The sequence below is a fragment of the Plectropomus leopardus genome, chromosome 22 (genome assembly GCF_008729295.1).
Source record: "Plectropomus leopardus isolate mb chromosome 22, YSFRI_Pleo_2.0, whole genome shotgun sequence".
In the NCBI taxonomy this organism is placed as follows: Eukaryota; Metazoa; Chordata; class Actinopteri; order Perciformes; family Serranidae; genus Plectropomus; species Plectropomus leopardus.
In genome coordinates, this window is record NC_056484.1 from 6,621,402 (window position 1) to 6,638,080 (window position 16,679).

General features: G+C 36.6%; 2 protein-coding genes across 2 annotated transcripts; one reads left to right on the forward strand and one right to left on the reverse strand.

The window, feature by feature from the left end:
• Positions 1-448: 448 nt before the first annotated feature.
• Positions 449-10,467, reverse strand: atp6v1e1b (ATPase H+ transporting V1 subunit E1b). The gene is made up of 10 exons (XM_042511306.1): positions 10,378-10,467; positions 10,194-10,256; positions 8,246-8,311; positions 5,771-5,880; positions 5,466-5,532; positions 4,647-4,736; positions 3,376-3,444; positions 3,035-3,129; positions 2,845-2,932; positions 449-1,179 (listed from the first exon to the last, which is right to left on the reverse strand). Exons 2-10 carry the CDS (start codon positions 10,224-10,226, stop codon positions 1,117-1,119), a joined length of 681 nt encoding a protein of 226 aa, XP_042367240.1. The 5' UTR covers positions 10,227-10,256; positions 10,378-10,467; the 3' UTR covers positions 449-1,116.
• Positions 10,468-12,127: 1,660 nt separating this feature from the next.
• On the forward strand, positions 12,128-16,668 carry LOC121961690 (proline-, glutamic acid- and leucine-rich protein 1-like). Its single transcript, XM_042511756.1, has 2 exons — positions 12,128-12,346; positions 15,491-16,668. Exons 1-2 carry the CDS (start codon positions 12,128-12,130, stop codon positions 16,391-16,393), a joined length of 1,122 nt encoding a protein of 373 aa, XP_042367690.1. The 3' UTR covers positions 16,394-16,668.
• Positions 16,669-16,679: the final 11 nt, after the last annotated feature.

Here is a 16,679-nt window from a genome sequence, read left to right on the forward strand (position 1 = left end):
AAGCTGTACAGTGGGTAAATAAACTTGTTTCAGCTGACAGAGTTTATTCAGTAGTCTGACCATGACTATGCTTCGCTTTCTGAGAGAACAGTGGAGGAAAGCAATAACCAACCTTCAGATCATAACCAGAAATTAACCAAAACGGAAAACATTCAAAGGCAAATTTAGCTATTTTAAAAACTAAAATACTTACAAATCATAAAATGCTTACAAGTAGGAAGGAGCTTCTGGTGTCTTGTGTCTCGGCTCAGCAGCCTCAGAGAAAAAGACTCAGCTGTCAGTCGAGCATGTCAGCAAAATACTTGGCGCAACTGGATAATTGGAGCATTTTTGTCTGACAAACACCATGTGATAAACTCTAATGAATGAAGCATGAGTGGGAAATTAAAATAAAAAAAAGTACACATTACTCAGGAGTGACGATATTGTTTAAGCCAAGCAGAAGAAGTGATACTAATGATTTATATTTTATTATGTCGTACATTTCCACAATATAACATCTTTAGTTTGAGACACAAAAACAAACAAACAAAAAAAAAACAACCACACATAATTTAATCTGGAAACTTCATATACATACAGTGCACCCTCTGGAATGATATCACCCATTCGTGTAATTCTGAATAACACACATCAATAAATTAATTTGGAAAGGGCATGTACGGTCTTCAGATTTGTTTCTAGGATACCATCTGTTTTCTCTGTAACTGGTTGGAGCAGATATCCATTAGCAACAAAATGCCCCGACTTATATGAGGTTGGGAAGAGGTTAATGAAACTGTGACACGGATGCTGTGTTTGTCATGATCCAATTAGAGGACGACTTGTTAAAATCCAGCCAATCACCAGATCCCGTCATCCCTGACTAATCAGTGTAAACCGAGACCCTCGAAGGGCGAGCAGCAGAGTAAACGACTGTGCAGTACCCACGATGCACGTCTGTGTATGTGGAGCTGCAGCATCCATCACGTCCCTTAATGCACAGAAGAAATACAGGAATACATCACACAACAACGACTCTTTTGCACCAGAAAAATTCGTTTCACAGACAGAGGAATGACGTCTTTCATGAAAATAAAAAGGATTTTTTTTTTAACTCTTATACAGCAGAGATATTTAATCCATAAACTTGCGATTCGGGTTGGCACCGAAGAGAGCCACTCGGATTTCCGGCATCATCTGCAAACACAGACACACATTGTTTATAAGCAGGGCTGCAGCTAAGGACTATTTTCTGGATTGTTTTCCTGATTTAAATGTTATGTGTTATATCAGATAGTAAAACACTCCCTTTACAATTTCCTAAAACCTGAAGTGACATTAAAATTCTTTCTTTTCATTTCTTTTTTGTTCAGAAGTCAAAAATCCAAAGATTAAGTCTTTAATTATTTGTTCATCACAACTCGATCTATAAGGACACTCAAACAAACAAACAAAAAATACAGTAGACGACTTTTATTTGTTTGTTTGTTTGTTTGTTTTGGTTTGTTCTTTTGTGTATAATATATTTGACTTTTATTTAACTCCAAAAGCATTTTTGGGACTAAAAATGTATTTTTTCAATCTTCTCCTGTGGTTGAAAAGACAATGAGGGGGGCAGAAAAAAAGAAAAAAAAGACAACAACACAAAATATAACTACAGAATTAAACTAATTGTAATGGAAAACTAACATAAATAAAATTAATAATATGTAATAAGATAAGAAAGAGAGATATGAAAATGAGAAATGAAAAAATGAGGTGGTGGCAATTATAAATCTAAGTGACGAAAATATTAATAACAGTTATTGTAGCTTCTGTTATTATTCTAACTCATATACAATATGATCTATTGTTACTTTTGTGTTTGTTTTGTTTTTATTTGCTTTGTTTATTTGATATAAACTCAACACTTGATGTATTTTTCCTAATGTAAAGAAAGATGATGTAAAATAATACCAATCTAAAAGTACCAAATAATGAATGAATGGGTCTAACACACATACTGTATATACAAACATCTATTACTCCATTGTGTGACAAGTGGGGTTAGTTTTAGATCCTTATGTAGTAAATTTAATGTTCAGCTAACGTGAGAGCTAAACTAATCTCATTTAGTCAAATGCTTGTTAAGAACTGCACCTCTTGTTTAAAGAGGTAATTTAATTTTAGACCATTAAAAGCAATTTATATATTTATTTGACCTTGGTTTAACCAGGAAAGCCTCACTGGAAAACTTTAATAAATATACTGCTGTATCAGGTGCATAACAGTACTTAAGTAACTATAGTAAATTCTTGTTCTCATCTCCTCACTTTTATTTTTCCCTCATTTATTTATTGTTTTTTGGTTATGCTGATGCTGATGTGCCTATATAAGAGATGTAAATTATTTCTTTCTCTATTGTTTTTTATTCTCTCAATAATATAATTGTCAATAAAATTTCAATTTTTTCAGCAAGTTTGTTTATATAGCTCCTTTCTAGATCAAACATCACAAAGTGATTCACAATAAAATACAACAGCAAATACAGAGACACAATATTAAATTGTTTTTAAAAAACGCTATTCAGTGTGCCACTCACAGCTCCTCATATTTTAGAACTAAATTTTTGGTCAAATGAAAGCTACAGTAATTTAATTTCTGTCAAATCTAGTTTATTAAATCTGTTCTTGACTGCACTCCTCATTGAAAGAGGAACTATTTGAACCAGCATGAAGCTAACAGACAAGTCCTTTTAAACATGAGACGAATACAATGAGAGATAAAAGTAAATAAAGATCATTTTAATGCATTTTTTAACAAGTGTCAAGAATAAAAAGTATTATTTGAGACCGAAATTATGACTTGTCTGTCTTTTCCTACCTGCTGAGCCATGAGGTCCAGTCTGCTCTCCAGGGTGTTGGACACCTTGATCTTTCCGTCACCGTTGTAGATCTCAACACCTCCAGAGCTGAAGAAGAACATCAAAATAACAGAAATAACGTAAAGAGAAAAAACCCATTTGAGAAGTTTTCAGATGTCATTTTAACGATGTTAAAACTTTGCTGCTTACACATCTGGGGAGATAAAGTTGTCCTGGTCGATGCGGACCTCGATGTTGTTCTTCACAGCTGCTTTATAAATGGGAATATTCCTCTGAATGGAAGCCTGAAAGAGTCACAGTACAATTTGAAATTCAAATTTCAGCTGACTTTAAGGAGTTACCAAATATTCAAAATTATATTGATATAAATATACATAATAGTTCTATTTTTTTTAACCAATCTTCGGTTATGTCCTTATTTTTAGCTTTAAGTCTATTTAATATTCTAATTCCTTGTGGCAACATATTAAAGCTGAGTCTGAAATGGATTAATATATAAATGTGAATTTAATATAATCTAGTTTACTCACCTGTACAATCTGCAGGTCCTGTTTACGGCAGCGAATCGTCACTTTGGGCTCCAGGAGCTGATAGAAGCCCTGATATGACAGATTAGAAAAGGGTTATCAAACCTCTGCTCATTGTTTTCTTGATTGTTTTGTCAATAAAATAGTGAAAAATGCCATGTGTAATTCCTAAAACTAATGCAGTCTAACACCGGGGTTCAGTACTTCACATAGTTAACCAGCTGCCGGAGCCGAACTCCGCAGCAGCGATAGATTTGGTGTCTGGTCTAATTTTGCTGCGAGTGACACACACTGATGATGTATTTTGTGCTGTTGCTGTGGTCCTGTCCGAGGCTGCGCCTGTTTTGGGGCCTTGGTTGCGCAGATGCTGTGATCCTGCTCCATGCGACCTTCTACTGCCATTATTATGAGTCATGCCTCCACTATTAATATATGCATGGGACTCTTATCAACACCTACAATTTTTGCACGCAACATCACATGCTATCATAGAGTGCATTTAGTAATTTTATGTCCATCACTACTGTTATATATGTTATGCTATTGTTAGCATTATTGCTGTGCATCTCTCCCCCTCTCTTTCTTGCTCTCTCTTTGTCTTTACTGTAATTTAATTGTTATTTATGACATCTATTGCACGTCTGTCCATCCTGGAAGAGGGATCCCTCCTCAGTCGCTCTTCCTGGGGTTTCTACCATTTTTTCCCGTTACAGGGATTTTTGGGGAGTTTTTCCTTAGACGATGTGAGGATCTAAGGGCAGAGGGATGTCGTATGCTATAAAGCCCTCTGAGGCACACTGTGTTTTGTAATAATGGGATTTATAAATAAAGTTAAATTGAATTGAATTGAATTGAATTGAATGACACAACAAATATTAATTGCGTGGTAAGTAAATTGGGGACGGTTGTTTGTACACTAGTTGTGAATAATTTTGGGAATTAAGAGGAAAAAAAATTGAGAAAGGGGTAAGAATATATACGTACCTACTCCTTTTCAGACACTAAATATTTTTTTTATTTTAAAATTTTTGGTCCAAAGTAAAGTCATTCATTCATAACACGCAATTCTATTAAATTCCCGAAATTGCGTAAAACAAAATAACAGAAACACCTGTCAGCCTAAAAAATGATCACACATTTCAAATCAAAACCGTTTTAACGCACATCCAACAAAATGTGAACACTAGAACCTTCATGAAACAGGGATTTATTGCAGGGCCATTATTTCAGACTGCATACGTTTTAGCTCTGTGTACCCGAGAGTCTAAACTAACCTGTAAGATCAATCCGTCCATCAGAGCTGGATACCTGGCCTGGTCTTTTGCAACGTTAGCGAGCCGCTGGCGGGCGTCATTCAGCATTTCCTATGAGCACAAAAACACAAAGAGTTTGTATTATTTACAGACCGAATCATTCTCACGATCAATATCTCTCTCCTGTACATTAAACATGACAGTGTCACCACAACATACCTTATTTACTATAATATTGTCTAAAAATATATATATAATATATAGCAAAATATATATTTATATACATATATATGTTACATATATGTATATATAAATGTATTGGCCATTTCTGATATTAATTCTCCAAATATGTATTTTTAGTGCTGTTTAACTTACCAAAAAAACCCCAAAAACCTTAAATTACTTTTTTAAATTATTATTTATAATGCTCAGATTGTTATCCAACTAGACAAACAAAAATCCTTCACCTACCAAAATATCGCACATCTAGAGGACAGTACTCTGAAATGCTGCAGAGGCAAATTATGAAACATGAACTTGAACTTCTTTGTGTTTGTCCCAGTGCTAAAAAATAAATAAATAAAAGTGTGCTGTGTGGTCGCTGTGTTTTTGCATAGTGCTGATTTATGTGGTCTTATGTTTTTTTTCTTTTTAGATGATTGGGTGGAAGATATGCATTTATATTGATATTTAACTTTGCATCATGTTGCATTTCAAAATCTATTCATATTTTATTCTTTTCTTTAGGTGACAAGCTTGTTGTGAGTTTCTGCATGTGTAAACCTTGTTTTTTTTTTTTACATTTAAATGTGCAAATAAACACAAGGTGCAGCTGCTCACCGAGATCATATCATCGCGGGACTTCAGCACCTTCAGCCGAGCCTGGTTCATCAGGTTTGACATTTGACTGTTGAGTAGACAAATAACACACACATTGGGTCCGTTTAGACTTCTGAGTGTTTGTTTGAAAACCTTTCAGACTGTTCAGGTTACAAAAGAGTCATTGTTGGACAAAGAAATGAGTAAATTAAATCAGGGAAACGCTGTGTCACACACACAGATATTTCTTTGTTCTTAAAAAAAAAGGGCAGATTAGGGAAGAAAGCACTTGATGTGTCCGGTGATTTTTTTCCGACATGACTCACATTTTCTTCTGCTGCTCGATCTGCTTCTCTTTCTTCTCGTAGTACTCCATGATCTTCAGCCTCTGAGTTTGGACCAGACGGCCCTTCTCGATGTTGAACTCTTCTTCTGCCTGCAGGAGGAGACACAGTTCACTCAGAGAATCGTCTCCCGTCATGTTTATGTGATTATTAGTCCGCTTTACATCGACTTTGCTGCTGCTGGTGGTCACGATACTAAAAGGTAATTTTTTAAGGTTTTAATTTGTGATATTAAACACACGTTTTTCACAAACTTTAAGAACAGGATAGATTTCAAATCAGGGTTGTGTAATTTAAAATCTAATACTGATTCCCAGTGTAGTGCTATCATCGAGTGTCAGCAGCCGAAACGTTGAGTTGCAAGTATTTTTTATTGAGCCAAAGATTTTACATACAGTATACTCTTTTGTCAAGAAATATTTCAATTTACATGAAGAAATTGAAATGAAAAAATATATCTTGCCAAATATATCTTCTATTCATGCATTGTGATATATGTATTTTAATTTATTTCCATATTTAGAGTATTTTGTGTTTTAAGACTGAAGGCTGTATATTTGAAGTACAATTTACATGTAAAAGCCCAACTGGGAGAAAGAGTTTATAAATAAGCAATACCCCTTTAAAAAATAGCAACTGTATCATCACTATCATATAATAAAAAAATAAATAAAAAATAGATTCACAGACATGAAATGGATCATATAAAAGATGTAGGATTCCATTTTGAGATGTATCAGAAATATGTTAGTAAAAAGGAGAAACTTTTCAAATAAAAATAATATTTTAATTTAATAAAACAATGATAAAGCTTAAATAAATGTTTACATACTAAATAAAAGAGGCATGAAATACATCTTAATGTAAGGATGAACATAACATGAACACCTTCAAAAATAACTTTTAATCTATAAATATGGCACAACACTTCCTTCACACATTTAAGCGTATTTATAAATAACTAGGGTTGCAACTAAGGATTATTTTCATTCTTGAAAAGTCTGTGGAGTTGGGTTTTTTTTTTGATATTCAATCATTTCATAAAATAGTTAAAAATGCTTTTATTTCCAAAATCCCAATAATATTACATTTACATTTTTTTTTTACTTATAAAAAAAGAGAAAAACAGAAAATCCTCAATTCTGGAAAGGTAAGAAGAAATGAAAGATTTAAAAATTACTATACATTTTTTGATTAAACGTAATCTTTAATATAAGTAGTCTACTTAACCATAAAAAACCTAATCATTCAACACTTCTAATACCACTGATTGACTTAATGGGACTTTTAGAATTAGAGTAAATGCTTTATTAAAGAGGCATGTTGATAATAACAATAATAATCATGACAATAATCATGACAATTTTAATTATTATTATTATTATTATTATTATTATTATTATTATTATTATTATTATTATTATTATTATTCAATTCCAGAGATGTTAGTTATGTGAGGGGAAAGATCATTTCCAAAGACTTCAGGGGGTTCAGATTTTGTGAAATATGCCAGCAGACTCAGATATTTGCACTTACTGTGCTTTGAGCCCCTCTAGTGGTGAGTCTCGTTATGACATTAATGGCAAGAAGAAGAAGAAGTGTTTAATGCAGATAATTATGATGTCACAATAAAGCTGACCTTTGACCTTTTGGATATGAAATGTCATCACTTCATCATTAGATCATATCAGATATTTGTGTGAAGTTTTGTTACAATTAGAGTAACAAATGGTCTTGGTGAAGGCCAAACATGTGTTTTTTGAGGTCACACTGACCTTGACCTTTGACCACCACATTTTATCAGTTTATTCTTAAATTCAAGTGGACGTCTGTGTCAAATTTAAAAGAATTCCTGCAAGGTGTCCATTAGACATCGTGCTGACGAGAATAAGACGCATGCAAGGTCACAGTGACCTTGACAGACCACCAAAACTCTTATCAGTTCTTCATTGAGTCCAAGTGAACCTTTGTGCCAGATTTGAGGAAATTCATTGAAACTATTCTGACGATGTTGTGAGACAGACAAGGTTACGGTGAATTTGACTTTTGCCCTTTGACCACTAACATCTAATCAGTTCATTGTTGAGTCCAAGTGGATATTTATGCAAAATTTGGAGAAATTCCCTTAAGGCGTTATTGAGATATTGCATTCAGGAAAATGGGATGGACAGCAGATGGACGGACAGACTTAAGCATAAAATGTCCAAAAACTACAAAAAGGTATTAATGTAAACATCCATTCTGGTCGCTGTGTGGTTTTACACATAATGACTGTTTTGTTTTGCACTGTCCCTTGTGTATCTTTTATTGAAGTTTATATTTTTAAGGCCCACAAAGGAATGGATTGTTGCAAAAAAGCTCAGTCATAAATGCTGTAGTGTGTGGCATCTTTTTATGGTACAAACATGTCAGTATGCAAACAAAAATTAAATTAAATAAATACTGCAATGATTTTACCTTTGCATCGATCTCTTCTGCCTTCTCATTGGCCTCCTGTTCAATGAAGGCCATCATGTGCTTGATCTGTACACAGGAAGAAGAAACATTAATGACAAAGATGACTTCCTCACAAACATACAATTTCTCCGATAACATTTGCAGGGTTTTAAACACACAAATCTTCATCATGAAGCATTAGAAGTGTCAACGTTAAGTATTTCAAATTGTGCTGTTTCATAAATGAAACCCAGAGACGATTTCTCGCCCTGCTGCGAGCTCAGCTGCTGCCTGACCTTATCACTATGGCGAGGAATGTTTCTGCCGGTGGATGAAGTTTTCAGATACTTAAGTGAAAGTAGTAAAGCTGCTCTACAGCTGCTCCGTTATTTTGTTTGTGTTATTGTGTGACTTTGGCGTTTAAAAAGGTCATTTAGATTCAGCAAAGTCACAGAATAACACTAACTAACTAACTGATCAACGGTAAAACCAGCAGCTCCCGCATTCAGCGAGGTGAAATGACTGATTTTGTCAATGGAGACTCGTGTTTGAGAGACTGAAGCTGTTCACCGCTTCCTCTTTGGAAGAGGCCGTCTGATGGAAAGGTACAGCTGTGAAAATACACATAATATAAGATACACTTAAACTCATGGATGTTTTTGGGTGGGACTGGTTTTTTTTAGGGTGGCTTAAACCTGTTTTGTTCTGGATCCCCTCCACAGCAGTAGATTGCTAAGCTTCCATGTCGAACTCAAGCCCACTTCTTCAAACTGGGAGCATGGCGGTTTACTTGAGGTATCATAGTAAAAGTACTTGTTATGCTGTAAATTGTTTAAGGATTTGCAAGTTTTACTATGATTGTAACTGATGGGGCGCCCGGTTTTTGTATTAATATCACTGCTGCATTAATGTACATTTGCTTTTCATACTGCTGTGGATGTTTGCAAGCAAAATATGCTCATTTTAACTCCTTTAACTATGGGGCGCCCGGTGGCTCTGTTGGTAGAGCGGGCGCCCCACGTACAGAGGTGGCATGTCCTCGCCGCCGAGATATACTTTATTGATCTCAAAACTGAGAAATTGGGATGTAGCAGCGCCATAAATCAGTAAGAACAGAGAATAAAGAGCACACATTATTAATAGAATAAAGAGCACACATTATCAATAAAGGAATATGCTTAAAAAAAAAAAAAAAAAAAAAAAAAAAACTAAGAGACTGTACATATCTACATATATACATGTGTAAAGTGCGGAACAGTATCTGAATAAATATAAATAGAATAAATAAAAATAAAGTCAGCAGTGCAGACAGAGGTGAGTTACATGGGCAGCTAAGACCTGTATCTGTCCTTTCGACAAAGCTGTCTTTCACTAAAAACAGACCTGGACAGTAAACTGAAAATTGCATTAAATGGGATTTAGTACAGTGCCTCAATTGTACCCTAGTGTAAAGGTATAGTTGTAGAGTAGTAAAAGTGCAATATTTCACTGCATAAAATTGCATTAAATGGGATTACATTAGTTACAAGTGTTACATGTAACTAGTAATAACCATCTAACAAATTGTATGTGCATTTAACATATGGATGTTTACTAATATTTCCCATTAAAGTGAGCAGACAGTGGCTCACAGGAAAGATGACCCTCTCCATCTCAGCCACAACGTCCAACACAAAACTGGCTTCATAAACGGCTGCATATTTTCGATTTCACCAACATTTTTTAGCACAAAAACCGCAGTCAAATACACTCTAAAACAACAAAATAACCAGCCTGTTAGTGTTGATTTCAATGCTAATCTCCTGCAGCTCGCTCAATGTCATTCTCCTCCACACACACGTATTACAACTAAAAAATACATTTTTTGGATGTTTTAGCAAGAAGATTAGTAGCTTAAGGAGTCTTTAAACATTAACTGAAGAAACACAGATAAACGGTGACATCTTTGAAGGTTAAAACGCTTCATTACCTGCTTCTGAACATCGGCATCGCTGAGCGCCATGGTTGCAGCTGTCAAAGATCCGCGAGGGCCCTGCGAGTAAAATATTTAAAAAACACAAAAAATGTAAACATCGAGGAAATAAATGAAAGCGTTAATAACAAGAAAATGATTTTGATTATGAACGAAGGGCATCAAATCGATTTGTATTTACCCCAAAATCACAGACGAGGAGGTATGAATTAAACACCGCAGTCGTGACTCGTAAAGATGTCTACGGAAGATCAGCTGATTTGCGACGTCACATGATGTTTACTTCCGGTCGGGCAGCCAATCAGGCGCGAGAGAAAGAGACGAGCTTATATCGATGAGGAAAAGACGAAAATTATAGGTTTTTTTCGTGATTTGCAGTCCGTTTTGTCATTATACTGTAATTAAAATATGTATTTTAAACTCTATATATATGTTCTAATATACATTTGAGTTCTACAAATGTGTATATCGTGTTGTTTTTAACCTTTACTGGGCCGTTTCTGTAAATTTTAATGTGACATTAGGCACATCTTTTCATTTTATATGTTTAACATGCATAGATCAATAAAGTTATTGTAGGGTTACGTCATTTTTAAATTAATCTCCGTGTTATTTGTATAGCTTTGGTTTTAATGGTTTTTTTTGTTTGTTTTTTTCCCCCCAGTAGATCAATTTGTTACTTTGTCATGAAAACTGCTTTGCAAATAAATGTTCTCATTCATATATTCATTGTTTTATGAAGTATTTTTTTAAGATACTTTTATATATGTGACATGTTTTTAAACTTGATTATAAAACAAAACATCAATATTTTTTATTCATATGTTTTTCTTTAATTTAAATACAAGTACATTATATATTTTTTATAATATATTTCATATTCACCCTGAACTGAACTTTTTTCTTTTTTTTTAACAGTTGAAATGACAAATAAACCAAAACTTGGAATTTAAAAATAGCTAAATGAGTAACTAAAGAAATTTTTAACTAAAACTCTACATTTTCTAATTTGGTGTAAAATGTTGTTATAGGGAAGTGGTAGCTACGATATCTAATGATTTTAGGTTGTGAGTTTTTAGTGACATTTGTGGATATAAATGTGTTCAGATACTTGATAACAATCTAATATATGCATATTAGATTAGATTAGATTAGATTATTATTGAGTATCTGAACACAGCTATAAGACCTGTCAAAACCTTTCAAAACCTTTTTTTGGCTTAATATTGTCTTTAATTTCTTTGGCATGGCTTAAATGTATTTGCAATATTGCTGTTTGTATTTCCAAACTTTAATTATGTTTGTCAAGACCTCTGAGTTTTTCTCCTTAGTGCATTTGTCAGCTTCACTTGACTTATTTTGGTTTGTTTGTTTGTTTTGCAGACAAAGAGAACACACAAAAAAAGACAGCAGAGAACATAAAATAAAATGAGTTGAATAAAATATTGAATAGGAAAAATGTAAGATAGGGGGAGGGGAAATCCATAGTTTGGGTTAGTTATGGAGAAAAAAAATGTTTGCATTGTGACTCAGTGTGTATCCACACACTGCACATGTTGGTGCTGTGTAAGTGTATAATAGTGTATAACAGCTTCCTGGCATAGTTTCCAGTCATGTAACATGTCTTGCCAGTAGAGGGAAGCAGAAGTTGGGAAGTCCAGCTTTAGAAATAGCTCTCTTTCCACTCGGTGTCAGCGGCTCACAGCAGCAGACTGTGGACTGACTGATAATCTGCTCTTTAAACAGTGAACATAAAACTCCACAGACCAAAAAACTGACCTTCTGACCTCTGTTGACCTTTCAGAAACTGTGAGCACAAAGTCTATTTCTAAAGTATTTTTTCCACTTTTTACTCACATTATTAATCATCTTTCCCACTCTGAGCAGACAGCAAAGTCACTACTGACAGCTCTCAGGCCAACTGTTATGTCATGGATTTGGGAGGTGGGGTGGGTGAGAGCGAGAGAGACGGAGAGGGGGAGAGGGAGAGACTTTTGCACAGCTTGTCCATCTTGTTAGTCCTGTGCCAGCTACAGCATGCCTGTCTGCCTATCTGTTGTTGTGTGGCTTCGTGTCTGAATGCACGTCTCGCTCTGATCTCTGGCTTCTCATCTAGCAGCTCGCTCAGCGCCGCAACTGAGAGGACACAGGTATGCTCAAAAGTTGTTTTTAGGTAGAAATCAGAAGAGAAAATGTGCCTTGGATGAAGAATGTGATCTGATTTTTTTCCTCCTTGGTGTGTGTGCTTTGTTAGAGGTGTGTTATCTGTAAACATGTCAGTGTTGGAGGGGTCACTGTGGGTCAGTCTGATGTTGTGAAGGACAAAATCTCACCTTGCACAGAACAGAGAAGCTGCTATGAGGTGGTTTCTCTTATCTGAGTCTCCTTCTTTGACATTGAAAAGTGACCTTTTGTCAAATTCTTGCATCTGATATCACACATTAGCACAGAAAGAGTGCCCTAAATCTCTCTGATCAATTACTTCACCATGTTATCGCTGGGATAGGATCAGTGGGAATCCAATTACTCAAGTAGGCCAGTAAGTAAAGGAGGGTCACGGAGTAGAAAGGTTGACTGGTTTCTTTGCAGGCAGAGATGTAGACGAGCATGTGAAGAGTTTAAAATGTTGGAGGTCAACTTTAATGTTTCAGGGATTGAAGTCTGCACAGGTCAACAATATGGCAGCAAGTCCGTCATTAAATCAGTGACGTCGTGGAGACGTACGTTTCATTCTGGAAGAGGTGGAGTGATACGACAAAGGATTTTAATTGTGAAAGTGTGGCAACGTCCAAAATATACAAAACCACAAATAAAAAAAAAAAGATTTAGCGGGTGATTTAGGTCTTTAAGGCCTCGCTGTGGGCTGGATATGTTTATCGAAGGCCTAATGAGCCCTTGTATTGATTTTGTCCAGCTGCCGGACTCAGAGTCAGAAGGTTTTATTGTACAAAAAGTAACCAAAATGTTGTGTAACAGGCAGGACGGGGGTTTCCTTTGTGAGGCAACACAAAAAGAAACAGTGTTTTAGTCTTGGAATTTAAGTGAGTGCATGTTTTTAAGGCAACAACAGTGAAACAATCAAAATCTATTTATCTGTGAGAACATACTTCATATACTCACAGGACATATTATACACCAAGGGTTTAAATTTAAATACGCTGAGTAAGGGGCGCAAAGCTTTGACAAGTTCTTTAAGGGAAAGCAGAGAAACTTATGACTGCATATGATGAGGGACAATGCATCTTTATGGATGCGGCCGATGGTGATGTCGCCTCACTTTTGTAAACGTAAACTTTTCTGTCAATTCTACAGCAAAAACTGAATTAGCACTAGATTTGAAAACTAAAATGCAGAACTACCTAAACTGAGTCTAACTGGTAAATTTAATTTACATTTCATTTCTTGCTGTAGCTACTAATCACTAATCATAACTTTTTGTTTTGCTCACAGTAATTAGCAACACCTCTTAAAATGTGTTTTCCGACTGAATATAATAGAACACAATATCATATTATATTATATAGTGTTAAGTGTAAAGTAACAGATGTTCGAACCCTAGAGAGGCTTTTTTCCTCATCAAGCAGGTCTCTACACTTTTATTATCACCTCACAGAGGGAAATTAAATGGCACCATTGATTTTCTATTGAAATTACGTGAATGCATCTTTTTTTAAGAACTAATAGTAAAAAAAAAAGCATGGGCAAAAAAGAACTTAACTTGCAGATTACTAAATGATATTATTAACATAAGAACAAAGGATTGGAAGGCACTTTGCTTCTTGAATGCATCCCTTTTTCCAACAGCATGAGTGTACTTTTTCTTTTTGGGTTTGGTATAATAGTTAGGGCTTTGTAGCATATTTAGTACTTATTCCAAATCCTTTCTAATCTATTAATGCTTAGCATTAAACTTTTGAAAGTTACTTACCCTTTCTGCTAGACCAATTTTACTCATACTATTACCAGTTATTTTGGTATTACTTACGACTGTTATTTACTAATAATTATTTTCAAAATATTGTTATTATAATATTATTTCAGCAATACTTACAACAACAAAGTCACTATATAATCTCAACAATAGCCATTAAAATATATATTTTTTAAATATCTGGCATTAAACACAGAGTGATTTTTTTTAAAAGATTGGAAAAAAAACACATAGAAATAAGTCAATATCACTTATTGATCTTGACCCCCTCTTTCTCACTCACTGATGTGCATGTAGCGGTACTGTTTACAACCGGTTCCTATCTAGAACCAGAATTTCTCTGAGAGACAGAGTGCGCCGCAAAGCCCTGGCTGTTAAGAGATGCGTTCTGAAACCAGAGAAAACACACGACAGGCCACATGTTGTAAACGTGATCCAACATTAGACAGTGAGGAGCAAGTGTTGAGAGAATCTATTCTGGGGCTGGCATGAGGCGAAGACTTCTGCAATCAAAGCTCAGATGTGGCACAAGGGGTGAAGAGGGTCACCTTGAGACTAAATTCATTTATGCAAACCCCCATGTAGACATAATCCTTAATCTGGGAGTGGTTTTCCAGAAATTGTGATTTTATTAAATGCTAACATCTCAGTATTGGTTAGAGTGAGAGTTGGACTGCAGACATTTTTCAGTCATTATGAACAACATGTCACGTGCATTTTACGTTCCTACTCTCAGGTCATGTGAAATCACTGACATAGCTTCCACTCTTGGGTGACAGATGGAGATGTATGTAGCGCCTAAACATAGTAAGATATGCAGGTCGAGGCTATAGATAGTCACAGCCGCTGCAATACAGAGCAGCCAGAGAGCAACTTTTTCCAACCGCAGCCTCACTGACGTCACTGAGAACACCAACCCGTTTAAAAATGCAGACAAGCATGTTTATTAAGCAGATCATTATTTTAAAAAGCCACTACGTGTAGGAATATTGCTGAAATTCTGAAGCGAATGAGACAATCCTGGTGGAAATTGGTGCAGTCAATAGACGGGTTTCCATAGCTGGGTTACCATTATAGATTTGTGCAAAACTTAAGCGGTTTTTTTGGGAATTTTGGGGGGGGTGGGGGGTGATAAACGGGAGTTTTTTCAAAATTGAAGTGATTTTCAATTTGAGGGTTAACGGAAACCTGCCTCATAACCCTCAAACTGTGCGAATGGAAACACATCAATTTATCAAAAACAACTATTTTTTATTGCAAAAAGTGAAATATTTCCCTCTGAAATGTAGCCGAGTAGAATAACTGAGGAAATATATATTTTTTTAAATTGACAAACTACAAGTAACTTATGTTGTCCCTGCAGCAGCCAGCCTTCACTCTGGAGGAAAAGGCCCCAGTCAAGTCCAGCGGGGGGGATGGAGGAGGCGGGGAGGCTGGGTCCCTCAGCCCCGGCCCTGCTCCTCAGTCTCTGACCCCAGCAGAGAGTCCCTGGCAGAGCGAGAGCCTGCTGGCAGAGTCCTGGTCCACGATGGGCGACGTGGACCCCGAGGACACCAAGAGCCTGGACAGCAATGACGAGGTGGTTCTGGGCGGGGAGGAGAACCACTCCTCCAACTCTGACATGGTCCACCTGGAGCGAGAGCAGGCTGAGATGCTGGAGGAGGCAGAGAAGGAGGAGGGAGAGAGGAGAGCGGAGGAAGAGGAGGACGACGACGAAGAGCTGCAGACGAGTGTGCTGAGTGTTTTAGGAAGCGAGAGGGAGCTGGTAGAGCTCAGGGAGGAGGTGCAGGACCTCCGGGCCCCTGAAACTGAGGAGCTCCTGGTGTCAGTGGAGGAACCTCGCACGGAGAAGAAGCCTGCAGAGTTCATGCAGGTGGTTCCCCCGATGGCACTGCCTCCTCTGCCAATCGTCAGGCTCGACCCCCCGTCCGCTACGTCCACCCCGGTCCCTTCAACCACGGCCACTGAAGCCGAGGAGCTTTACTCCACTCAGGGGCTCCACCCTCCTTCTATCCTTGCACGCATCACCGCTGAGCCTCCCTCACAGAGTGTCGAGCAACAGTTCTCACAGATTCCCCTCTCGGATGTGGAGGAACATTCAGTCAAAGCGTCTCAAGCAGAACCGGAAAAGCCGGAGCCACCACAGCCGACTGCTCCCAAGACTCCCAAACCTCTGAGCTCCACCGAGCTGCTGTGTGGAGGCGCTGCTTTAGTCGCTGTTGTGGGAGTAGTGGCTTATGGTGCTGTGGCCTACTGCAGGAAATAGTCTCATTTAACCCAGAATTTTCAACACAAATCTATTCCAAATGAAAATATTCCACTTCAACTCTCTGAATTCAGGATTTTACTCTCCGACACTCTTTGTATTGTAGTGATTATTACACACATTAATTAGATTTTTTTCGGATTTGTGCTACCTCAGCTCACAGCGGAGCTCATGGCCTTTGTTTTTCCGTGTACAACAGATCTCCGATCTTTTAAAATGTAAACCTGGAATGTAAAATCACGTGAAGGAATTTTAAAGAATCCTGAAACTTGAAATGTTTCGTCGG